Source organism: Carassius auratus, chromosome 22 (genome assembly GCF_003368295.1).
Source record: "Carassius auratus strain Wakin chromosome 22, ASM336829v1, whole genome shotgun sequence".
Lineage (NCBI taxonomy): Eukaryota > Metazoa > Chordata > Actinopteri > Cypriniformes > Cyprinidae > Carassius > Carassius auratus.
Genome location: NC_039264.1, coordinates 7,544,850 through 7,570,930, shown reverse-complemented (window position 1 = coordinate 7,570,930; position 26,081 = coordinate 7,544,850). Strand labels below are relative to the sequence as shown.

Below are 26,081 nucleotides of genomic sequence, written 5' to 3'. Positions count from 1 at the left end.
TTTGCGGAAAAGCACATCGATTGTTCTAATGTACAGTACGGATGACAAAGAAGCACGAGTATACTTGAAAAACCTCCAAAGCTAAGTAGATCTCAGTTATGTGAATAATTTCTAAAGGGACACTGTTGTTAAAATATTATAAATGTGTGTGTGTGTGTGTGTGTGTGTATGTACAGGATAAACTGTGGAAATTGTGTTATTTATTGGAATAAAAATGTAAGCAACTCAACCAAGAGACTCGAGTACAAACAAAAGTAGGTCATCGATCATATCTGACTTTTACTGAAAACTGCTTCGTTTCCTTGACATATTTTTAGTCAGTTTTTGTTGTATTGTGTAATGTCTTGTTTATTTTCCAGAGAAAGCTGTTATTATTTTTTTCTGCATTTGTTTATTACTGCTACGAATGTATTGCATTGTTATTGTGATATTTCCTTTTAATATCCTTCTATCCTTTAACTATGCCATGCTGTAGATGTTCTAGATTAGTATGAATTTAACGTCAAAGTTGATCAATATATTCCACACAAGAAATACTAGATAAAAACAATAAAGTCTTTGAACATACATAACTTTTGATATAATTTTTTCTTATCTTGTAGCTGTACATGCATCAGACAGATACCCATTCAATTGAGATTTCAAAGATGTAATTTTTAGCTATTTTAAAACATTTTTGCAATGTTTATAAATGTATCTCTTTTTTTTCACACATTCGACACAGTACCTTTTCTTTCGCCAATGTGGGGTTTGCATATCGTTGGTCTGTGCCGAAAGTTTCTAAGGTGCAGAGGTTTAAGTTATTCCAAAGTAATAACTTTCTATCATGTCCAAAACAAATAAGACAAAATCAAATATTGCTCTGTAATTAAACACAGCAGTCCAATCCAGTGCAAAAAGTGAGAAGTGACAACATTAAGGGAACATAACACTAATAGAGCACCAGTCTCTTTTTTTCTTCACATATTTAGAAACGGTGTTAGGAAACAGCTTAAAGGGTTTAGTCAGGCCTGTCATAGTTCTTTCTGGATGCATCTTTGGGAGGTTTTATCCCAAAACCAAACAGAAGAAACTTAAACATAGTTTCTAAAACTTGCTTAAAGAAAAGAAAGCCTATTTTAGGACCATATTTGTTGAGGACCATTGTGTTTTTTTTTTGTTTGTTCACATTATTTTCATAATGTAGTTTTATTACTGTAATACAGTCATTTTGTTATTAGTTAAATTGCTGTACTACAATCATTTATTCTTATTTGAATTTAAAAATCCAAGGCAGTATGACATGTACTGCTCTTGTGTAATGTTTTAGAATTAAAAGTTTTTTCACTTTCATTTTAATAGAATATCTGATTGCATTACAGTAATTAAACTCTTATTAGTCCTAAAAATAGGTTTAATTTTCTTTACAGAAAATAAGATTTTGTGAAATGTATCCATCTAGCTTTTTTTTCTCCCCCTCTTTCTCCTCCATTTTCTATTACTTGGCATCTAAGAAAATTACGGTAAGTGCTATTCATTCACAACTTCACCGTCTAAAAAGTTTTCAAGAATGAGTGCTGTAGTAACAGTGGCATTACTATGGGGGTTAATTCGATCTGTTTGGATATCTTTATGCTATAGTTGACAGCGTATACAGTGTTTTTCAAATAACGTTAGAATGAAAAAGAGAGGACCACAAACCCAATGGCTATACATTGACTACATGTTCCTCTTTCATTCGCGTTATTGCAGAAGAAACACAGAATGAAGGAAACATTTGAATTTTTCTCTGCATCATCTGTCCTTTCAGGTCACTTAGGAGAGACTCAAGTCTGAGGGCTGTGAAAAAAATAACAAAAAAAGCAGTATCAGAATCTATTTACATTTTATATTTATATATACATACATAGGAATGATAGTACTCTACCTCAAAAGTTAACGAATCGGTGACATATCGGTTCTAAAAAAGAGAGAAATTGAGAATAAGTGCTGTTAATATTTTAAGTATTTCTTTAAATTATATTGTAAATATATAATTATAATTTTTCATACCATGCGCTCAAGCTCGCCATAAACCTCAGGTGACATTGGCATGAGTGTGTCGTTATAGTCTTGTGGTTGCCTAAAATTATTTAAAAGCAGTTATTTTTGCAGTCCTGTACGTTAGCAGAGACATGGCATTTTAAAATGAATGTAAGGGATTTATTTATGTGCTTTTACTTCTTGTTTTTTATGTTTTTATTCTTTTTTTACGTAATCAGAATGGTTTGAAATTTGGCAAAGGTTTTGGAGTGCGCTATGCAGTGGTGGACGAAGTACACAAATCAAGTACTTGAGTAAAAGTACAGATACATATGGTAAAATATTACTCCAGTAAAAGTAAAAGTACTCCTTTTTCAATTTTACTTAAGTGAAAGTACAAAAGTACTCAATTTTTTATGTACTTAAGTAAAAAAGTACTGCAAGATAGATGTTTGCAATTTTATATAGGCTACTTAATTTAATTTAAGCACATTTTTTATAATCCTACTGCTCAAAATACCTTGGATTTTTTTTCAAAATAACCACTATATGGAGTCAAGATATATTTTTGTTGTTGATATGGACTACGCTGATGAGAGTAATGCTCACTCTGAAGCTTACACTGTGATGTACCTGAGAGAAAACAGAGATGACCATCTGATTTTCACCAGTAAGAAAAAAGTATTTTAAAGTTTGTTGTTTTACAGAACATCACAGTTACAGTACAGACCAAAAGTTTGGACACACCTTCTCATTCAAAGAGTTTTCTTTATTTTCATGACTATGAAAATTGTAGAGTCACACTGAAGGCATCAAGGGCTATTTGAGCAAGAAGGCGAGTGATGGGGTGCTGCGCCAGATGACCTGGCCTCCACAGTCACCGGACCTGAACCCAGTCGAGATGGTTTAGGGGTGAGCTGGACCGCAGACAGAAGGCAAAAGGGCCAACAATGCTAAGCATCTCTCGGGGAACTCCTTCAAGACTGTTGGAAGACCATTTCAGGTAACTACCTCTTGAAGCTCATCAAGAGAATGCCAAGAGTGTACAAAGCAGTAATCAAAGCAAAAGGTGGCTACTTTGAAGAACCTACAATATGATATATTTTCAGTTGTTTCACACTTTTTTGTTATGTATATAATTCCATATATAATCCACATGTGTATATTCATAGTTTTGATGCCTTCAGCGTGAATCTACTATTTTCATAGTCATGAAAATAAAGAAAACTCTTTGAATGAGAAGGTGTGTCCAAACTTTTGGTCTGTACTGTATATATGACATGATAATAAGGCCTGAAGTTAGGAAGAACATTTTAAGGAAGAAAATAATAAAAAAAAATTCATAATGATTTTTTCCTTCTCAAATCTTGTATGTGGTTTAAAAACACCCCTGGCCAAAAGGGGTGCATCTCTTCCCACTGATAATTACTGTAGTTACCATGTTCTGAACATCACATCCTTTCTTTTCTAACCAGATGTAATCTATATTATGTAATCTATATAATCTATAATCTGATACGATGAACCTTCATGTCTGTCTACTCGTCTAGTTAATCCAAACAATATACATATGTATAACGTTACTTTCGATAAACAATATAAAAACAGACGTCACATAGGACATTTTAATAAAACTGTTAACATTACGGCAGCGGTGAATTTGAACGTGCATGAGTTATTGTATTTAATCTGTGTTATTTTATGGAGTTTTTTGTTGTTGTTTTTTTTTTTTTTTTTACCTAAAATTGGTGTGTCTGCATCGTCTGCACTCGAGCATTTCAGTGGGCTTAAATAGATCACTGTTTACAACGGATTTAGTCCCCAAACAACTGACAGTTTTGACCTAAATATGATATTCAGTTACAATAATTAATCCAAAATTTCGACATTAATAACTTACTTTTAGCAACGTCAGACGCACGCGCGCTCACAAGATCTCCCGGTTCTTACTTCTGGGGACTCGCAGTCTCGCACTAAACGGTTCATTTGAATCAGTGAGTGGTCGACTCCAGAACAGCTGCAATCGGATCATTCTAATTCGTAAACGAATCGTTTGGTGCGATTCGCGATCCGATTTAAAAGTTTATTTTGAAAAGATTCAGTTCGTTCATGATGAATCAGACACCGCTTCTGCGTATCGGAGCACGTGATATATTATAGGGAGTAACGATATGTTTTATGAAATGTAGTGAAGTAAAAAGTACGATTTTATGCTTTGGAATGTAGTGAAGTAAAAGTAAAAGTTGCTCAAAATAAAACTACTCCAGTAAAGTACAGATACTTGAAAAATGTACTTAAGTACAGTAACGAAGTAAAGCTACTCCGTTACTGTCCACCACTGGCGCTATGTGAACATAAAAAAATAAATAAACATGGACATGATTTGAAAAGGTTACACGGCCCTGAAAAAAGCTAAAAAAAAAAATAATTATTTGGACAAGTAGATTACATATAAAGTCGATGCAAATACTCAAATAAATGCAAATTCACGTCTGATGGTAAGAATGATGCGAATTGGATGATGTGATTGCCACAAAACACAATATTCAAGCGTGCATGCGCGTTGTTTTTATTCGCCCAAGGGACATGAAAAATATAGTGATAACGCAATGTGAATGTTCACTTTGTTTTTTGTGTACAACGTTATACTATTTGCAATCAAAAATTCCCACTTTGGAAATTAATGGGAACAAATTGCATCTAGTGGAAATGTTTGGTACTGCGCCCAAACACAATCTTACTCAAAGCTCACATTTCATGATATCGACCTCAAATTTGGAAACACAAATTGCTTAGGTTTGGATTTGATTTTCATGCAGTTTTTGAGTAAAACATGTTTTCGAAAAAAAAAATATATATATATATATATATATATATATATATATATATATATATATATATATATATATATTTCGTAGAAAATATTAAAATTGTATTTTGTATATTTTTTTTGCATTTTGTAAGGTTTACAACAGTTTTTACAACAAATTTCCTTTTCAGGTCTATACAGGTAATAAATGGATCATAACAATACCATAAATATAATTTAATCCTATAAATTGTCCTAAAATATTAAGTATAAACATCAAACTAAAATATAGTATATTCATTTGACCACTATGCAAGTAGCATCAGAGGGTTAACATTGACTTACATTTCAGAGATGGAGATGAGAGTGGTGCTTATGTATCCTTCATGTAACTTCTTATCCACATCCATTGGTTCTTGCTCTGGATAAAACAAAAGTCTTTGTATATATATATACACATTATTTTATACATTTATTCATATTTTACGTAGTTTGCAACTGTGTGTTTCGTACTGTCGGTAGGTTTGGAGTAGTATTTTTTGAAGGCCTCGTCTTTGGGTAAGTTGGGAAATAGGAAGCGCAGAGGGTTTTCTGGGACGTTGTCGGCCGCCATCACGCGATAATTGCGGATGATGTCAGGAAGTGAGACGGCAGAGAGTTCCTTCTTCGTGTAGGGCTCAACGGAGCGAATCTGCGGCTCTTCTAAACAAACACAACACCAAACCTAAGTCATGAGCATTACATTTGCAAAACACATTTGATTTGAAGCCAAAGCGAAACTGAGATCCAAATCCAAATTAGCTGTTTTTGGATGTTTTTATTTCAAGACCAGTAGTGTTGTCAAAAGACCCGGTACTTCAGTACCAAGTCGGTATTAAAAAAATTTAAATGTCACGGTACCAGGTTTCTTTGAGTACCCGGTCAACCCGGTTCTTGATGCATACAGCGATATGATTTCCGCGAAGCAGAAAACGCAGACGGAATCTCAAAATCCAGTCATGAAAATGAAACTTACATTTTAATATGAACAGTCAAGGAATTTGTCAAAGTAAGCACAAATTTATCAAATCAATTCTCCATATGGACCAGTATCTGTAAATGTTAAGCCACAAAAGTTGGTTGAAATATGAATCCTACATGTTCTGCGCATCTCCGTGTGAATGGCAGAGATGTGCGGGTTTGTTTACTACATAGACTGAAGCAATGGGGGCATAAATACATAAACAACATCACCAGAACTGTTCTGAGTCACTTCACAAGCATTTTACCATTTCATCTGAGTAAAACAAGTGTCAAAATAAAAGTTCATTTTTAAATAAAGGTTAGAAATATTACTATTATTTAGTTGAATGTATGTGATACTGCTACTACTGTTGAAAAAATTTATAAAACTTAAATAAATAACACAAAATTTCTTCCATGTTTTAATTTTAATAGCAAATCCCCTTTATTTACCAAAACATTAAAAATTAAAAGACAAATTAAATTTGGGTTAAACTGGTTTACTTGTTTTTCATAATTATATTACTTGTAGAAAAACTTAAAACACTATTGTAAATTAGTATAAAGAATGGCATTGGATTTATATTTAGTGATAAAAAGTGTGTGTGTTTTTTTTTTATTAGCATATTTTTGTGTTTGGCTTTGGTACAGAAATTGGTACAGAGAACCGTGGATTTTCACTGGTATTGGTATCGAATACTGACATTTTGGTACCGTGAAAACACTAAAGACCAGATACATTTGTTTTAATTAGTTCTTTATTGTTCCGCAGAGTGAAGGAACGTCTCACCGTTTGCGTCGTGTTCAACCCAGCTGAAGGTGATGGCTCCGTCACGGTTACTCTCGCTGAAGCGCAACAGAAATGTCCCGGACAATTTGTCATGTAGCAGAGCTTTAGTTCGGTCTTTGGTCACAAAGCCCATTATACAGCTGCGAAAGATAGACAGGGATAAAGCAGAAAAATTCCACTGTGCAAGTCTATTAATATAAACACAATTTGGCATCTTTTTACACTTTAAAACTTTAGACACAATCAAATTTAAAGATGAACATTCCTAAAGATATTTCTATGTATTTTTGCTATCGTTTATGCTTAAATGTAATAATTTTGTGACACTTATTTTAGTATTATTTATATACTATTTTAGTTTTTATTCATATTTTGAATTTTTTTGTCATTTTGTTTTATGCTTTTGTCAGTTGTATTCGTTTTTTGTTCTTTTTAGATATACTGTAACTACTTAGGCTTAATTTATTTTTACTTCAGTTTTTTTTTTTTTTACAACTTAACTTACTTCAGTTATTTGCAATTCCATTTTTACTCACTTAACTTCAAGTTTTCCATCTTATATTGACAATTTTGTTGTGTTTCATTATGCTATGTGCTTTACTGCTTTTGTAATTTTGATTAGTTTATATATATTTATGACAAAAATCAGTAGGACATTAAGTAAAGATCATGTTCCATGGAGATATTTTGTAAATTTCCTACCGTAAATATATCAAAACTAAATTTTTCATTAGTAATATGCATTGCTAAGAACTTAATTTGGACAACTTTCAAAGGCAATTTTCTCTATTCAGATTTTAAATTTTAAATTTCAGATGATGCATAAATCTCAGTGTAAAAAAATTTACACATAAGACATAAGTTTTGTGGACCAGGGTTACATTCGTTAATTTTTTTGCTTTAGCTTAAACGTAATAAACTTAAAATTAAAGAGCCCCTTTTATGAATTTTTTAAAAATTACCTTTCATACAGTGTGTAACAAAGCATGTCAACCTGTTGTTGGGGACTCCCAAAACCAAAATATGAACCTTTAATAACCCATAATAGGAGCGCTTTAAAGTTTTTGTTAACGACAATAACCCTGGTATGTGAAATGGTGGCTGACCAAAATGGTCAGACAGACCAAGTCGGTCCAGGTGATCAACCGTCTAGACCAGCTAGAACCATATAAGATGTTGTTCCTAGCTGGATTCTCATTATTCAAACATATCTGGTTTCCTACCCATCGTCCCACAGACTCAGCAGGTGTCTCTTTATCAAGTCCAAAATTCCTTCAATCCACAGCCAGAAGGTGAAGTTCTTCTCACTGCCAGACTACATTGAACACAAGTCTCAAATCAAATCACTTCTAAACAAACAGCGGGAACTAGGAAATTTCGACTTAATGGATAAAATAAAAAATCTTGTATAGACCAACCTTGCAGAATCTATTCCAAGGAATCTGAGCTTCAGGATCCATCACAGCTTTAGGTCCTGTGGGCCCAAGTTTCAACGCTTGTGCATTTAGTTCATCTGTTCCGAGAGAATCAGTTGTGCTCTGTGTGAAGTAAGTGTATCATACTTACCAAGGAGTTTGGTACCCAGCATGCTTAACTGTTCTTGGTTAAGACCTCTTTTGGTGATGGAGGAGAACTGCCAGCTCAGCACTTCTGATAGATGCCCCCACGTGGCTGAAGGAGGAGTCACGAAGAACGCAAGGTTCTGGATAAAAAGAAACAATCAAAGAAAATGGAATTCTGTGGAAAAGCCTCCAGAATTATATTTTGTGGTGCAGGTAGAGCTTATATTTATTACTAAACCATTAGTGTTGAAGAGGACTTACCTTTGGTTCAGAAGTCAGCATGTTGTACCACATGATGGAGGCCCATCCACTGGGGAGCTGACTGACGTTGGAGATCACAACTATGGGCAGAGATGTGGTCTGAAGATGGAGAGAGAGAAGAAAGCGGATGATGATCATGATTTGGTGCCGTTTGTGTTTTTAAACTCGGTTGTTCTGAAGAATCTTCTGACCTCGAAGTTCATGACCATTCCAGACCAGCAGAGCTCAGCCTCGAAGGTGATGGAGTGAAGTTCCTCCGTGACGATCAGAGGGCCCTGCCCAACGTGCAAGAGAGAACTTTTGAGGTGCTGTTCTAGCAAGTTTAAAGCTCGACTATGCAGAAATTAAAAAGTGAAGAAGAGCTACACAAAGAGGGAATTGCATTTCTGCTCGTTTCTTACACTAAATGATTATATGACTTCAGAAGACTAGAAAAACTGAACACAAAGAGTCATGGACTCATTTCTTGACAATTTGTAGATTTCTGGAGATTTTTATGATCCACATAAGAACAAATGTCATGCAGCTTTGGTAGGTGAGTCAATGATAACAGATTTGACCTTTTCTTAACAATTTGATGACAAGAAACAAGAAATGTGGAAAATTTTATTCTGAAAGGATGCATTCAATTGGTCAAAAGTGACCGTAAAGACATTTATGATGTTAAAAAAGATTTCTATCTCATATAAATGTTGTTGAACTCTTTTATTTATCAAACTATTCTGAAAAAAAAAAAACAATTTCCACAGAAATACTAGGCAGCGCCATGGTTTTCGACATTGATAATAATTATAATAATTACAGCATTAGTAATCAGAAGAGTCTTTTTTTTCTAAAACATTTTGAACTCACCTCACTTGTTCTGTTTCCGGTAACTTTCTTCTCTTTCAGTTGCTGTGAAGTAAAATTAATTTTGTTACTGCGACTTACTATTTGATTAAATTATGATTTTACAATGAAGCTATACTGTGATTTGCTATTTTTTTTCTTTTCATTTTACCAGATGACGGAATTCTGCTGCCATCCCATTGGATTCCTCCATGTTCATCACCTTCATGGCCGTTCCCAAGATGTTGAACATGCGAAACCTAAAACAGGAGCATTACTAAGTCAGTGAAATTGTCATTTTTAGGGTAATTATACCTATAAAATAGTATGTGCATAAGGAAATTTTGTAGGACACACCCTTTCCGTTTCTCAACGATATCCCTGAAAGAGGAAAAGATACACATAAATAAACTTGTATGCTAATTTACTAGCTAATTTAGAGACAGAAAAAATCCCTTGATGATTTACGGTTGAGTCAGAGTATGTACAACACTTACTTGTCGAATTGCACCTTCACCCGAACAGTGTGGTTGAATTCCTGAAGTTTTATGAGCAGCCTGGAGCACAGAAATAATGTGATTCATCATTCATCAACTGAACATTATCTGCCCTTGAAATAGAGAAATGCGAAACATCTGCTGTGTGTTTACAGTTACCGTAATTTGAGGGTGAACAGAACACCCGTCTTCAGCACCAAAGGTCTTTGCAGTTGGGTCGGCATGCATGGCTGTCGCTCGACTACCAAGGAGCTGAAAAAAATCCACAAAATAGGTCAAAATAAACCATAATCAGTGAAAAGAAACTTTAAGCAAAGTAGATTTCTTACTTTGTGATGAGGTTTTTGAAGTTCATCATGATCCTGTCGTCCAGAGTGCTTTTGATTAGGGTGATGGGATCCTTTTCGTATGTGAATTTCTGCTCCAGCTCCAGAAGTTTCTTGAGCTGCTGCCTGAGCTGAAGCAGAGATTCTCCTAGAGAAGTAAACCTTAGGAGAAAAACAAATATGATTTAAATGTGATTTTATAGAGCCTAAAAGTGTGATTTAGCAAAATTATCAATATTTTTATACTGTGAAAGGCAGAAAAGGTCTCTCAAATTAAATTTTGTGCACAAAAAAGTCCATTGTCAGTGGTGTTACAAAATGATCAATATTTATATACTGCCAATATATTAAATATTATCAATATTTCCCTGAAAATTTGCAGGCAGAAAAATTTCATAAATTTGTGAGCAAAAAACAAATCAATAGTGTAGCGAAATTTTCGTGAATTTACAATATTTCTGTGAAATTTTGCATGTCTGTAAAATTCACTGTCTCCTGTCATTAGTGTATCACAATTATCTATATTTAAATACGTCGATATTTAATAGCGTTAATATTTCTGTGAAATTTCGCAAGTAGAAAATGTCTATAAAATTTTGCCTGCATATTTTTTTTTACAAAGCTATTTAAATATTGTCAAACTATTTGTATACTGTGGATATTTCTGTAAAATTTTGCAGGTGGAAAAGGTTTATAACATTTTGTGAACAAAAAAGGCCCAATTTCAACAGTTTAGCGAAATAACTATTTACATATTGCCAATATTTCCAAAACTTTCGAGAATCATGGGCTTTTTACAATTTTGCAATTGCAAATTAAAAAAAAAGTATTACTAGTGTTACTACTCAAAATATATATATATATGGTTAGATGGAAAACATAAATTAATGTGGTTTGTGTTTGTTACCAGTTCTGCAGCTGGTCCAAGCAGACATTGGTTAGTCCACCGATGCAAGCCATCTGTTGACGGCGTCTCCATTCGGGCAGTTCTGTTGAGATTAGCTCAAAGACCACCGGATCCATATTGTTTAACACCTCTGACATGTGACTGATCACTTTCTACAGGCACACAAACAAGGTTGAAAGTAACTGCTTCTCTTCGCTAACCAATAAGCATTACAGAACAGGAAAATGTGATGGATCACCAATGTTCTCACCGTTCTTGTTTCGTTGAGTTTCACAAACATGGCATGGATAGTCAGTCTCTCACGGTTCAGGTCTTCCTTTGAAATTGTCCCGTTCAGTTCCTCTGTTAAAAAATAAATAATAGCTAGTTCTGACCTAAGGTGCAGGGACATTTACCATCTTAAACAAAATGTCACAAGCAATGAATGTCAGTAATTGATGAAAAATAGCAACTCCTGAATTAATGGTGTAACACATTACCATCGTTTGGTGAATTTTCATGACATAAGCAATACTGATTTTCCGTACTTTTTGAATAATTAACTAATTCTGACCTAGGATGCAGTTACACGTGAAACAAATAGCTAGTTCCAACTTGTGTTGCATCACATTTACAGATGTTTGACAAATTTTCAAGAGCAAAATAAGCAATACTCAATTTCTACATTTTTCAAATAAATAGCTATTTACTGTCGTTTGACAAATTTTCGTGAGTGAAATAAGCAATACTTCGTTTCAGCACTTACTGAAAAAAATAGCTATGAGTTTTGAGTTTTGGTACTAAAGGTGCAGTCGTTTGGCAAATCTTCGCGAGCGAATTTCAGTACCTGACAAAAAGTTACTTCCGACTTGAGTTGTGTCACATTAGCTAGTTTGGTGAATTTTCACAAAATAAGCAATACTGAGTTTCTATAGCCTGCTTTTTGCATAATTAGCTAGTTCTGACACTTACCATTGTTAATTTTTTTTCAATAAGCAATAATGAGTTTCAGTACTTCGGGTTCTGACGTAAGGTAAATCACATTTACCAATGTTTCACAAATAAGCAATACTGCGCTTCTATACTTTTCAAATAAATATCTAGTTCTGACTGAAGACGCAGTCACACTTACTGTTGTTCAACGAATTTTCACAGGCAAAATAAGCAATAGATAAATAAAGCAGAAATTTTAGTAATGTGACCACACATTTTATGAAAATTCGTTTTTGACTACGGATAAGGCATATTTTAATCCTGTTACCTCTGCTTTGTAGAGTTTTGCTCTTGAAGTCGTATTCGTCTTGCTGGTCTTCTAGATTTTTGATAGTCTGCTCTGTGTCCTGAAGGGAAATTTAAAAAAAGCTGTTTTACACAACTTTTCTATAAGAATTAGACATAGAATGCCATAGTGTTAGTGTACATCACCTGTACTTTCATCTTTATGTCTTTCACCCTTCCATCCATCTCTCGATGTTTCTCCACGATCATGTCATTTTGGGTGTTTTCGGTTCGATTCTGTAACAGCATACTAATTACTAACTCATTATGTCATTATGTGGAAAAGAGCGGCTTGTACAGTATTGCATAATATCTCCTTTTGTGTTTTACAGATAAAAAAGAAAGTTCTATAAATTCTTTGTGGTTGAACTATTATTTTAAAATGATTTCGATAAAGATTTAAATGGCATATTCAACTTCACGGTGTTGAAAATCAGTGGCTGTCGTTGTATAATTCCTGACCTCTGACACTTGGGCAGCAGCCAGAATCTTCCTTTCCTCGCTAAGGTTCCTACTGATGATCATCGCCATTGAAACGGGATTGTCTTGGAAGAGGGTCTGAAACACAAGGTTTGTGTGAACTCAGAACCTCAACTGTTTGCATGTTGCAACTTGTTTTTCTGATCTGTTTATTGCCTAATGATGCAGCGGCTGTGACACAAATACTAAAAGGAAATGATTGTGTAGCCAGTTGCAGACAGGCACCTGCAAGTTCCTCTTAATCTTGCGGATATTGTGCTGGTTCAGGAAGTCTTTCTCCATCGCAAAGCGGCTGTGTTGGTGATCCAACTGGGTCAAAAGATCATGAAACCGCACAGTTGCCAGCGACTCATTCTCCACATTAGCAACATGGTCCCTTTAAGAGAACAAAGAACAGAGGATTCACACCAAATGAACCTGAAACTGGTTTGAATTCTATTTTTAACACAAATCCTATATTTGTGCCTATATAATGCCCCTTTTATCAGAAAAATGCACTATGCAACTATTTCTTTACGTTGCACTGATTCTTATTTGTCTTACTGAACAACCAATCCTGCAGAATTTGCCTTTCTGTTGCCCTCACTAGCTCTGGAGAACCCACAATGCCTTTTATAATGTTGTTACAACAGGTTCGTTGTGTGCAAAACATACTGTGTTTCTGGAAGATGTCATATTGGAAGTGAGTTCATCTGAAGTTCATTCAAGTTTATTAACATCATGTGATCTCAACATGAGGGCCTTATGTACAATAAACAGTTCTTTTGTTTTTTTGGTAAATAGTAGATTTCTTTACCTGTAAAAAAAAAAAAATTACAAATAATAATAATAATTAATATTTTTATTTAGATTTTTTTTTTTTTTTACTTTAAAAAAAGATGCAGATTTAAAAACGTATTCATCCATATTTTTGTATAATATTATTTTAACATGTTAATATTAATATTCTAATTGCATTTTTTTAAATAAATGCACTTAAAAAAATAATAATACTCTCATATTTTATCATTTTATATCCTAACATTTGAATTGCCTTAAAAAAAACATGCACCTTAAGATGAATTAGTTCATATTTTAATAAAAAAAATATTATTAATATGCTCATATTATTATTCCAGTTACCCTTAAAATGTAAATGCACATTAAAAAATATAAAAATATTTCTTGCCATTTTCCTAATTTAATAATATATTAATACTTTCAATTAACTTTTTTCACTTCATAAAAAAAACACTGTTTAGAATAATCTTGGTTGCTTCTTTTAGCGTCATTATACTTGCAGAAGGTTGTGGTTATGTGTTTGACGTAGTAGTAAAGATGTAAAATGCTGATCCGCACCAGTCATGGCTTTCTATCCAGCAGCTGAGGTACTGCCGGATGGCCATCGGAAAGCTGTCATCGTACAGTTGGTCGACCTGTTCCAAAAACTTCGAATCCAGTTGCTGTAGCTCCAACCACTGACTCATTTCTGCAACTCTGTAGGCTGAGAATTAAAATACATGACAAATTATGGCTGATAAACACCATTTCTCTGCAAGATGCAAGATAATGAGATTTCTATCTCGCATGAATGGCTCACTACATCCTTAGAGGGGCTTTTTTGTGTAGTGTGTTTCTCTAACCTAGCAGCTACTTACACATCTTCTAAAACGTTTAGCATAAAAAGCTCATTTGTGTAAAGCTGTTAAGTAAGCCATATATTATTGTTTTAACTATTATGATTAGTATCAAAAATGCACATATTTTTCTGTTACGGCAAAGTCTGTAGTGAATATGAGTGTTATTATATTATTATTGTTATGAAAATGTGTTCATAGTTTTAGTTTACAGTAGGATTAAATAAAACCAAAGCAAAAAGAATAACAGAAAATTGAATATATGCATGCTTCCTTGCATTAAACAGAATGTCTGTACACATTAGATTGCGTTACAAGCCAGATGATACCTTTATTTTAAAGAAAGCATAACGTTACAACAGAAACAACCGTTACTGTAACTGAACATTGGTAATGTCAAAAAGACATTTATTTTATTTTGAACGCTTGAAAAAAGTGTGCGCGTGCGTGCACGTGTATGTAGGGTGGGATTTGGAGGTACTGGTTTTGTATTAATCTATTTTAAGTCTTTATATAAATAAAACACGTCTGTTGTGTTTCTTATTTCAGACAGCTAAAGTAACGTTAGCTAAACGTGGGTGGGTGGGTGCATGTGTGTGGCTTTTTTTTATACTTTTAAATTTGCTCAGCAAGTTTGACCTTTTAGACTGCGTTGGAATCAATAATAATAATAATAATAATAATAATAATAATGCTATACTGATCGATGTTGTTCTGCTGCTTTTATTATTATTAGTATTAGATATTACAGAATTCATGAACACATTATATTGTTTTGCCTGCATTCGTCAGGGCCACATGTAACTGCAGAATAGTTTACATAAGAGCTTAATATTTAAAGGGCTTTTATGTTTTCCATTGCGTTCTTACTAGTAAAAACCTCTAATATCGTACGATTCCATTAATTCTAAGTATATCAAACATTAATCAAACGTGAGATCAAAACTTCCTGTAAAATTTCACGCAGGAGAAAATAAAATGAACGCGGAAATTAAAGTTATTATTTTGTTACTCACCCCCAAACGTTATCCGAATCCGGTAAAAGTACGAATCCACGAATATGTAATAATGTGTTCCACAGCCGCAGAATAACGCGGAAGAACGGGCCAGCTCCCTGTTATTGTCGATTTGTTATTGATTTCCCAGTAGCCTTTCCGAATCCTTCTGCGCAAGTAGCGTGTGTGTGTGTTTGAGCGACACCTGGGCGAACCAATCAGCAAGCCACATTTTGTTTGTTACGTGGGCACTAGCCAATCAGCGCGTCCGGGCCTCTTTTATGACGCAAGGTGGAATTTTGGACCAGACATTGTAGCGTAGCCCACGTGATTTATAAGAAACTGAAAGTCTGAAACTGCGTAGTAGACTTGAGAAAGGTCTTTATTTCATCACCGCGTAAAAACTGGTTGCAGAAAAGCATTTTATGATTTCTTTTTTAATTTGTTTTATGCAGGGGCGATTCTATGATTTTTTTTCAGCTGGGGGGCACAAGAGGGGCCACAGTTGTGCATTTTTGGTCACACTATATTTTAAGGTCCAAATCTCGCAATTAACAAACCATTAACTATGACTTTTGTCTCAATAAACTTCTAATATGATGCTCATTAATGAAGGGCTACAAACAAAAACAAATCGAGTAAGGAGCCATTGGCTCCTACAAGATAAAAACTTAGGTGCCAGTTTTTATTTTTTTAGGTGCCACAGAATAAACAGGTTTTATTTATTATTTACTATCTATCTATCTATCTATCTATCTATCTATCTATCTATCTATCTATCTATCTATCTATCTATCTATCTATCTATCTATCTATCTGTGTGTGTGTGTGTGTGTGTGTGTGTGTGTGTATATGTGTGTATGTACCACAAAACCAGTCATAAGGGTAAAATTTTTCAAAATTGAGACTTAAGCATCATCTGAAAGCTGAACATAAGCTTTCCATTTATGTATGGTTTACAATGTATTTTTTAAATATGGAATCTGAAGGTGCAAAAAAATCTAAATACTGAGAAAATCACCTTTAAAGTTGCCAAAATTAAGTTATTAGCTATGCATCACTAATCAAAAATTAAGTTTTGATATATTTACAGAAGGCAATTTACAAAATATATTTATGGAACATGATCTTTACTATCCTTATGAGTTTTGACATAAAATAAAAATCTATAATTTTGACCCATACAATGTATTTTTGGCTACTGTTACAAATATACCCAATTATACTTTATCAGCATTTTAATCCATAGATGACCTGGAAACTATGGTTCACTTAAAGTTGGAACTAAATGTCTTTTCAAACTTGAAATTAACAGTCACACATTGTTTATTAAACAGGATCTGTACCAATATCATGGACCTTAAGCATCACTTGGCAACTGAGTGTAGTTTGGGCTCCTCCTCAATGCATCGTGGAAATCTTATTCTTATATGCTGCTTATTAATAGTTAATTAGGTAGTTGTTAGGTTTAGGAACTAGGTAAGATTAGGGATGTAGAATAAGGTCAAGTAGAATAAGACATTAATATTACTGCAGCAATGCGGCGTGTCATTGAGTCGATCAGTCTGTGGCACTGATCAGGTGTTATGAGAGCCCAGGTTGCTCTGATAGTGGCCTTCAGCTCTTCTGTATTGTTCTGTCTGGCATATTGCATCTTCCTCTTCACAATACCCCATAGATTTCCTATGTGGTTAAGATCAGGCGAGTTTGTTGGCCAGTTAAGAATAGGGTTACCGTGGTCCTTAAACCAGGTACTGGAAGCTTTGGCACTGTGTGCAGGTGCCAAGTGCTGTTGGAAAATGAAATCTGCATCTCCATAAAGTTGGTCAGCAGCAGGAAGCATGAAGTGCTCTAAAACTTCCTGGTATACGGCTGCGGTGACCTTGAACCTTAGAAAACAAAGTGGACCAACACCAGCAGATGACATGGCACCGCAAACCATCACTGACTGTGGAAACATTACACTGGACCTTAAGCAACGTGGATTGTGTGCCTCTCCTCTCTTCCCCTCAATTCTGGGACCCTGATTTCCAAAGGAAATGCAAAATTTACATTCATCGGAGAACATAACTTTGGACCACTCAGCAGCAGTCCAGTCCTTTTTGTCTTGAGACGGTTCTGACGCTGTTTGTTGTTCAAGAGTGGCTTGACACAAGGAATACGACAGCTGAAATGCATGTCTTGCATACTTCTGTGCATAGTGGTTCTTGAAGCACTGACTCCAGCTGCAGTCTACTCTTTGTGAATCTCCCCCACATTTTTGAATGGGTTTTGTTTCACAATCCTCTCCAGGGTGCGGTTATCCCTATTGCTTGTACACTTTTTTCTACCACATCTTTTCCTTCCCTTCGCCTCTCTATTAATGTGCTTGGACAGCTCTGTGAACAGCCAGCCTCTTTTGCAATGAACTTTTGTGTCTTGCCCTTCTTGTGCAATGTATCAGTGGTCATCTTTTGGACAACTGTCAAGTCAGCAGTCTTCCCCATGATTTTGTAGCCCACAGAACTACTGAGAAACCATTTAAAGGCCTTTGCAGGTGTTTTGAGTTAATTAGCTGATTAGACTGTGGCACCAGGTGTCTTCATTCTTGAATCTTTTCACAATATTCTAATTTTCTGAGATACTGAATTTGGGACTTTCCTTAGCTTTCAGTCAAAAACATCGAAAAAACATTTGAAATATATCAGTCTGTGTGTAATGAATACATATAATTTAAAAGTTTCACTTTTTGAATGGAATTAGTGAAACAAACTTTTTGATGATATTCTAATTATATCTATATATATATCTATATATATATCTATATATATATATATATATATATATATATATATATATATATATGTCTGTGTGTGTGTGCGTTTGTGTATGTATGTATGTATGTATGTATGTATGTATAATCATCCATAAAAAAACATACAGATAAATGATATGAAAAACTTTTTTGAAAAATCACATTAAAACTTTTCTTAAGTGCACTCATTGTCCTGGGGACAGACTTCTACTGTTGTTGCCCCACGGGGCCTCCATCCCACCGAGGAGCCCTCCAGAGAACAAAATAACAGAAGAGAGGCTTTAGCTTCCATGGAATATGGGTTTGTTGCTTTTGAGCACCATAATGTGCTCCACATGCTTGGAATGGTGTCAGTGGTGTCACTCTGTTAAGGGTTACAAAGGGACAACACCAAAGAGGTCCTTTAAGGACACGAAAAAACAACTCAGAGACATCACTAACAGGCATTTTACTTGGTACATCAGATCAAAACTACAACATGATTTTGAACTATAGAATCTATACAATTAGTTCAATGTTTTTTTAGAAAAACATCTCTATGTTCATCTCTTGCCTATGACATTGTGTAGGCTAACTAGTGAATTTTGTTGATAAGAAACAAAAGATGCAGGTTTTTGGGTAGTTGACATGTTCCAGCAATGTCTAGAAAGCATTTAAAGATTATTTGTAAATGTAAAAATTATGACCAGTTACAGCGATAACAGAGTTCTCTTATCCCTATCATATGTCAACTACCCCATATGCTATGAAACTGCAGAAATCCTAAAGTTTATTGTTTGGACGTCACGTTGAGTGAGTTTCTGGGTCAGTGTTCCTGTTTTTGGGTCACTGGGGGATAAGTGACTTTATATAAATAATCAACTATACAACCCCCTTTGACATTAATTTAAAACTTAAAGTACTTTTTGCAATTTTTACATTCTGATATCAAGCTGGTAAAGCCCATCAGGTCATCTCTATGCTCAACTGCATTCACAGAGGAAGACTTATACCTTCATAAACAAAGAAAGCCTTGTCACCATGGTACTATTGTCCTTGTTTGCAAAAGTCAATGAGAACGAACTAAAGTCATTGGATAAGTTGGTTTGTTGGGATCCTGGTGTGGTCAATTGTTTTAGCAGGAACTATTTTGTCAGGGACAAGGTAAAGGTTATTTTCACTTCCCCTCTGGTCCAGAGTAGTGAGGGCTTGCTGTAGCTACTCAAGAAGCTCAGGAGCAGCCACAAAGGTCCACGACCATTGAAGGGATTTTTCCGTAGATTATCTGCTCACGGTCATTGAAATACAGCATGTTTATGGGTGACATTTTGGTGGGCGTGCAGCAGGGGCCTACGCTGCCCCGAGGGTTGGCCTTGTTGACAATGTGACTGTGGGGGTACTTCTGCACACATTCACCGGAGCAGTAATTGGCCTTGTAACGCTTGGGAGCAATTATCCAATCCCAACCGAACTCCTCGAAGTCGACGGTGAGTGGATACCGGCAGCAACGTGACTCGGTGGAGTGCTCATCACAATCGAGGCCTGTGTCCCGTCTGGACCGCTTGCCAGTGTCTGATATTTTCACTTCCAGGAAGGGTTGCTGGAAGGGCAGATGTTGGAAAAATGAGCTAAGTCATGGTCAATGAAGTTCAATAGTGCAATTAAGGATATACTTGATATTAATTGCAATACACCCCAAACAAACCTTAACAATCAAATCTATGTTCAAGCATATAATGGCTCTTTGTGGAGTTCGAACGTACCTTGTCCTCCACCATGACTCTGACAACTCATTAAGACTTGGCAAGACCTAGCAAGCCTGAATAAGATTTGACCGATTCATAAACCAATTCTTTTAAACTACACAAGATGCACATACAATTTGAAAGCTAGACATCTTTAGGTCAAATATATCTTTATTCACAAGACCAGCAGTTCCCAAGTGCCAGTGCACATTTTGCATGTCTCCTTATTCAAGCGCACATGATTCAGGTCATCAACTCGTTAGTAAGAGACGTCAAGACCTAAAATCAGTGCGTCATACAAAGTATAAAAGCAAAATGTGCAGTGTTGTGGGGCTTTCAGGAACAGAGTTGGAAACCACCAGACATGCCCAATCCTGTTCCTGTAGACCTACCTACCTGCTGAGTCAGTCACACCTGTCTGTAATTATTAGAGGCTTCTAAAGATATTAAAGGGATAGTTCACCCAGAGATTAAACTTCTAATTACTGACCCTCATCTCATTCCAAACCCATAAGACCTTCATTCATCTTCAGAACAAATATTTGTGAAATGCAGAGCTTTTTGACCCTGCATAGACAACAATGCAACTACCATGCTCGAGGCCTAGAAAAGTAGTGAGGACATCATTATAATAGTCCATGTGACGGAAGAGCAGAAATGGTTGAATAAAGTCATTTCTGTATTCTTTGTGCACAGAAAGTTTTCTTGCAGCTTCATAAAATCAAAGTCTCTTTAAGAAAAGTCATGTCACTCTGTGGCCAGTTTTGAAACTCCTCTTGGGCATGCATGTGCAACTCCTATCTCTTTGAATGGGGAAACACGTTCTGTAAGCCTGCGATAAAATGTCATATTTGAAATGACCAAAGAAAACTGATAACAACTGTATCATAAATGTTGTTTATTTTGCTCAAATATTATTATAAAAAGCTTATTTCTCAGGATAGATCAGTCAGTTCGCATTCGCAGTCCTAAGCGCACATCTCAGAAAGCTGACTATTTCTATAGCTTTTGGGATTTCTAACGGAACCTGCAATGACACGCTGACTTTACTGATCAGCGATTGGCTCTTTCATTCAGAAGGCGGGGCTTCCTGCAATTAAGCGACTATATTGAGCATTGTATTTTTCACATTCAAAACTATACGAGTGACAGGTCTTGGGTATTATAGTCTTTGATCAAATTAAGTTTGAACCCCCGATGTCACAGGGACTTTTCTGAGGATGTCCTAACTTCCTTTCTGGGCCTTTAACATGTCAGTTACATTGCTGTCTATGTAGGGTCAAAAAGCTCTCGGATTTCATCAAGAATGTCTTCATTTGTGTTATGAAGATGAATGAAGGTCTTACAGGTTTGGAAAGACATGAGGGTGAGTAATTAATGACAGAATTTTTGGATTAACTACCCTTTTGAGAAGTTGTTTCAGGTGAGTATGATCAGGGTTGGAGCTACACTTTCATAAATCTTTGGCATCTGTTAATAAAAACTTTGTCCAGAATTTGACAAGCGAAATATACTTTGTTGACTCCTAAAGAAGCATGGATCTAAGTACCAATGCATGCACTGACTTACCAGTCCTTCTTCTCCAGATTCTGCGGAGGTCACAGCCAGATCATTTCCATTTACATCAAAGGCCTTGATTTCTATCCCAAAGTGACTCTCCGGCTGTTTGAGCCACAACTGCAACAGCTGCTTCATGTTGATGTGCTGCCAGGAGTTTGTCCGGGCGTTCACGTCAATTTTTTGCGCTCGTATTCTTGAGTGGTTGCTCCCTTCAGACGAAGCCCTCAGGTGAGATATCTGGATGAAGACTGTGGTTGGCTCCTCTGCTGGTCGGAGGTAGATCCAGAGCAGGGCCTTGAGGATGCTGTTAGGCATAATCTTCGGGCTCAGGGAGAACATGCAACACTTCGGCATTCCCTCAAGATGGGTGAAGGCTTGAGCTGCAAGGTATTACGTTTACTAAGACTATGAATACTTTTTTCACGCCACACTCTCAGAAGATATAACGTGCAAATACATTTTATAAGCAAGGGTTCCTCAAATCCTTACTGGAGGGCCACTGCCCTTCAGAGTTGAGCTCATACCCTAATCAAAGTTACTTACTTGTGATTTTCTAGGGATCCTGAAGACCTTGATGAGATCACTCGGGTGTGTTTGATTAAGGTTGGAGGTAAACTCTGCAGGGCATTGGCCCTCCAGGACAATATTTAAGGAACCCTGCTTCTAGGGTACAAGGACTTGTTACCAGGTAAGTAACAAGTACCAGTAACTTAGCAGCGTATTTACCCCCAAAGTTCAAAGCAGTACCTTAAGGGTACATGTTACTACTCTAATTTACTAATATGCAAAGGTAGAAAGCTTCAAAGTTGTCCATTTAAGAGTACAAAAGCCCCACTGACAAGATGTTGCACCATCCCTAGACAATAGGCAACTCTGCTCCTGGGACCACTGTTCTGCAGATTTCAGTTCCAACCCTAAAAAAACTGATCACTTGAAAATTCCAGGTAGGGATGTTTATTAGTACATTTGGACCAAAAATCTGTGGGACAGAGGCCCTCCAGGGGCGGAGTTTCCCATCCCTGCATAAATTTGTCAAAATCCTATTGTTGCTAGAGTAAAATTCAAATTCTCCGAGCAGAATAAGAACCTTTATTAATCTTTCTTTAATCTATTTTTATGCTGTCACAGTTGGAAAATGTAAATCACCACAGTTGGATGTATTTATCGAGTAACTACTGTAACTAAGGTTTCCATTGAAAATCGTTGAAAAGAGCCCTTATCTTCACAAGCCAAATGTGCTTTCTTTGTTTCCCCTTGGTGCTCAGTTTTGCGTAAAACAAGGTCTGTTGCCTTTGGCCATCTTCCAACAACAGCTGAATGAATGAACCATAGTGGGTTCATAGTCAACCCTTTCAGATAATACAAGGCCCTCAGATGCATTTGGACACTTAAGCCACACTTCAAAAAGTATGAGTTACATTGCATTCAATAACAATATAACAAACAAAGTAGCATCTGCAGCTGATAATCAAACTTTCACAGAAGTAACTTGGCATACATTCTAAGTGTGACCTTTGTGTCCACATGTTTGTGATCACTACATATTGCAGTGCATCTTATTACTTACGTTCTGTGGCCATGGTAATGATGGTCTCACTGCTGCTTTGTTCCTCATCCTCACTAATGCCTCCATTTTGGTCATACTGATTCAGGAGCTCCTGCAGTGGAGGTGCCTTGGGTAAGAGTAGCTTGACAGTGTCTCTGCTGATATTCGGAGCTTGTTCTAGACGCAGGATGCTCAAAATCTGAGACTTAATGGAGTGCAGGCGCATGAGTTTACTCTGCTGTCTAAACTGGCAGGTCGTGCATTGGCCGTTGTCTTCTCCAGGTGTCACAAATGCTTGCAATGTTGTTGTTTTTGTTGCTGCTGTTGAGCTCAGGCTCTGGCTGTGCGACCCCAACACACTCCAAAAGCTCAGATAAAGAAGGATAAACATGTTTTCTGATGCGTCTTTGCAGACGTTTACGCATTTGGGAAGGGATGGCCTTTATGCAATCTCTCCAAACAGCACTGGACAGATGTTCAGCCTCCCAGGCAGTTTTATACTTAAGATTCCCTGCTGTTAGATATCCCATGATTGGTGGGATTGATAGGAACAAGTCCAGATGAGAGGAGAGTCCAGAGAGGTTAGGGTCTTTAGGTTTTGATTTGAGGATTTTATTTGTTTTATTCCATACATTTCTTTATGCAAATACCCCAAATATCATAGAAACTTCATTTAATATTATGTTGTTGTATTTTTATTTAAGACACCCTCATGTTGTTGCTTGGGTGTTATGGGTAGTTGCTAGGGTGCTAGGTTGTTCTGAAAGGTTTTTACAGTGTATTCTATAGTTGATATAGTGTTTCAATGGGTTTTTGAACGTTTTTAGCTTGATGCTATCCGATTGTTTGTTGAATCAAGATCCGTCACAACCAGTGTTGGGGGTAACACATTATTTGTGACTAGTGTTTTAGCACATCTGATCTCTTCTGGAAGCTGATTCCAACTGCGGGCGGTATAGTAACTAAAGGCGGACTCCCCTTGTTTTGTGTGAACCATTGGCATTTCTAACTGACTCGATCCTTGTGATCTGAGTGGTCGATTAGATTTATATTCAGTGAACATGTCTGCAATATATTTCGGTCCTAGGTCATTTAGTGACTCATATATGAGTAAAAGTACTTTAAAATCAATCCTAAATGTAACCGGAAGCCAGTGTAAGGACATGAGGACTGGTGTGATATGCTCAGATTTTCTGGTTCTAGAGCTGGAGCTGCAGCTGTCTAATGGTCTTTTTGGGAAGGCCGGTGAGGAGCCCATTACAATAGTCCACCCTGCTGGTGATAAAGCATGAACAAGTTTCTCCAAGTCTTGGCTGGAAACAAAACATCTAATTCGTGCAATGTTTTTTAAATGATAGCATGCTGATTTAGTTACTGCTTTGACATGACTACTGAAACTAAGGTCTGTCTCCAGAATCACACCAAGATTCCTGACTTGTTTCTTAGTTGTTTGACCCCTAGAGTCAAGGTATGCATTCACCTTGAGGACTTCATCTTTGTTTCCAAATGCAATGACTTCAGTTTTTTCCTTGTTTAACTGAAGAAAGTTATGGCACATCCAACTATTAATTTCATCAATGCATTGGCAGAGGGAGTCAATGGGGCTGTAGTCATTTGGATATAAGGTTAGGTAAATCTGGGTATCATCAGCATAGCTGTGATAGGCAATTTAGTTCTGTCTCATTATTTGACTTAGTGGGAGCATATACTGGCTAAACAAGAGCGGTGCAAGAATTGAGCCTTGTGGGACTCCACATGTCATGGACGTCCACTTAGACTTATGCTCTCCTATACTCACATTATAGCCTCTCCCTTCTAAGTATGACCTGAACCATTTGAGTACCATCCCAGAAAGCCCGACCCAGTTTTCCAGTCTCCGTAGAAGTATGTTATGATCGACAGTGTCAATAAGTGCAATAAGATTACCTTTTTGATGTAACTAGTAAAGTAACACATTACTTTTTAATTAACAAGAAATTATCGGAGTTTTCAAAAAAGAAACGCCAGTTACTTTGTTTTCCCATTTATTGACTGACAAGTCTCCTGTTCCCATATTTGGAGAAATGGGAAGTACAGAAGCATTGTGTGCGCTGTGTGAACATGATGTAGTTCTGGACTAAATGTGAATGTAAATGCATTAATTCATCACACTTGCAAAAAAACTGATTTAGTATTCATCAAAATGAATTAAAACAGTGAAATGCAAACTCAGAATATGACGCAAACCTTGAATTTCTTACAAAATGACAAAATTTGAAGGCTGACATTGTTTCGTACAAAAAGTAACTTGCTCTGTAATGCCTGTCAGTGCATTGTCAGTGTCGTCTTTGCTCCGCCATGTATTTTTACACGTGTGAGAACATGGTATTTGGCGTGAGAACGCCACAGCTTGTAGGACATAGCAACAGTAACAGTCTTTGTAAAGGGCCAATTCAGTGGGTGTTTTGAGTATTCCTTTTAGCATGTTTGAATAGTTGCTATTTGTTCAAAGACATTTTAAGAGTGAATCCAAGCATTAGATACTTATACAAAATATTTTCTGTGTAAACACCTGAAAATGAGTGTATGAGAAAACACCACCAATTTTATATTGGTAAATGGGCTTTCTATTCTTTTAGACCACCATTATAGTTGTAGCATTGTGTTTTGGTGATGGGTTGCCTCTAGAATATGCAGAGCTGGCGACCGAGGACAATATTGCCACAGCTGTTCTGTGCAACTGCAGAAACAGATGCCTCTGATCTATCTATCTCTCTTTTCCAGCAGTGCAGCTTTAATAGATGCAAAAACAACAACAGATGAGAGCTAGGCAAGGACAGAGGAAGTGGGATATTGAGCGTAGCCTTTGGTGGGCCATTCACACCACCACCTGCTGGGGCATCATCAAGTTCAAACAAAAACTAACACTCCTCAGAGAGATAAAAGCAGGTATAATGGAGAATAAAGCTGTTGTCATGAGATATTTGAAAAGATAAAACCAAACTGATCAATCTGTTAGATATTTTTCCAGTTTAGTGGGTGCATGTTATTCTAGATCTTGAGATAGTAAAAACAGCTCGGTGTGTTTCCTATCATTACAACTATGAGATCTACGATGCGGTCAGACAATGGGTCAGACTGCTTTTT

At 36.2% G+C, this 26,081-nt stretch overlaps 2 protein-coding genes across 4 annotated transcripts; both read right to left on the bottom strand.

Moving 5' to 3' along the window:
* Window positions 1-435: 435 nt before the first annotated feature.
* Window positions 436-15,514, bottom strand: LOC113039565 (signal transducer and activator of transcription 1-alpha/beta-like). 3 transcript variants are annotated; one of them, XM_026197479.1, is made up of 25 exons: window positions 15,353-15,514; window positions 14,059-14,203; window positions 12,946-13,096; window positions 12,703-12,798; window positions 12,388-12,477; window positions 12,224-12,302; window positions 11,234-11,325; window positions 10,984-11,135; window positions 10,080-10,238; window positions 9,910-10,002; window positions 9,751-9,810; window positions 9,611-9,634; window positions 9,426-9,513; window positions 9,278-9,319; window positions 8,617-8,700; window positions 8,426-8,524; window positions 8,169-8,304; window positions 8,021-8,076; window positions 7,826-7,917; window positions 6,603-6,742; window positions 5,324-5,512; window positions 5,156-5,231; window positions 2,032-2,101; window positions 1,907-1,939; window positions 436-1,818 (listed from the first exon to the last, which is right to left on the bottom strand). In XM_026197479.1, the coding sequence occupies exons 2-25, from the start codon at window positions 14,184-14,186 to the stop codon at window positions 1,795-1,797; spliced, it is 2,253 nt and encodes a 750-aa protein (XP_026053264.1). In that variant the 5' UTR covers window positions 14,187-14,203; window positions 15,353-15,514; the 3' UTR covers window positions 436-1,794. The 3 variants fall into 3 exon arrangements, with proteins under 3 accessions (XP_026053264.1, XP_026053267.1, XP_026053266.1); XM_026197482.1 differs by lacking the exons at window positions 14,059-14,203; window positions 15,353-15,514 and adding an exon at window positions 13,375-13,492; XM_026197481.1 differs by lacking the exons at window positions 436-1,818; window positions 1,907-1,939; window positions 2,032-2,101 and having other exon boundaries at window positions 5,152-5,231.
* A 3,044-nt stretch (window positions 15,515-18,558) lies between these two features.
* Window positions 18,559-23,848, bottom strand: LOC113039564 (growth/differentiation factor 8-like). The gene is made up of 3 exons (XM_026197478.1): window positions 22,977-23,848; window positions 21,419-21,789; window positions 18,559-19,704 (listed from the first exon to the last, which is right to left on the bottom strand). The coding sequence occupies exons 1-3, from the start codon at window positions 23,344-23,346 to the stop codon at window positions 19,336-19,338; spliced, it is 1,110 nt and encodes a 369-aa protein (XP_026053263.1). The 5' UTR covers window positions 23,347-23,848; the 3' UTR covers window positions 18,559-19,335.
* Between the last annotated feature and the right edge of the window lie 2,233 nt (window positions 23,849-26,081).

Coding starts and splice junctions, on each gene's coding strand:
- LOC113039565 (XM_026197479.1), bottom strand. CDS start 14,186: ATGAGTCAGTGGTTGGAGCTACAGCAACTGGATTCGAAGTTTTTGGAA. Junction 8,525..8,616: donor GAATGGTCATGAACTTCGAG/GTCAGAAGATTC, acceptor CTCCATCTTCAG/ACCACATCTCTGCCCATAGT. Junction 1,819..1,906: donor CCGATTCGTTAACTTTTGAG/GTAGAGTACTAT, acceptor TTTTTTTCACAG/CCCTCAGACTTGAGTCTCTC.
- LOC113039564 (XM_026197478.1), bottom strand. CDS start 23,346: ATGTTTATCCTTCTTTATCTGAGCTTTTGGAGTGTGTTGGGGTCGCAC. Junction 21,790..22,976: donor CATTACCATGGCCACAGAAC/GTAAGTAATAAG, acceptor AATACCTTGCAG/CTCAAGCCTTCACCCATCTT. Junction 19,705..21,418: donor AATCTGGAGAAGAAGGACTG/GTAAGTCAGTGC, acceptor CTGCCCTTCCAG/CAACCCTTCCTGGAAGTGAA.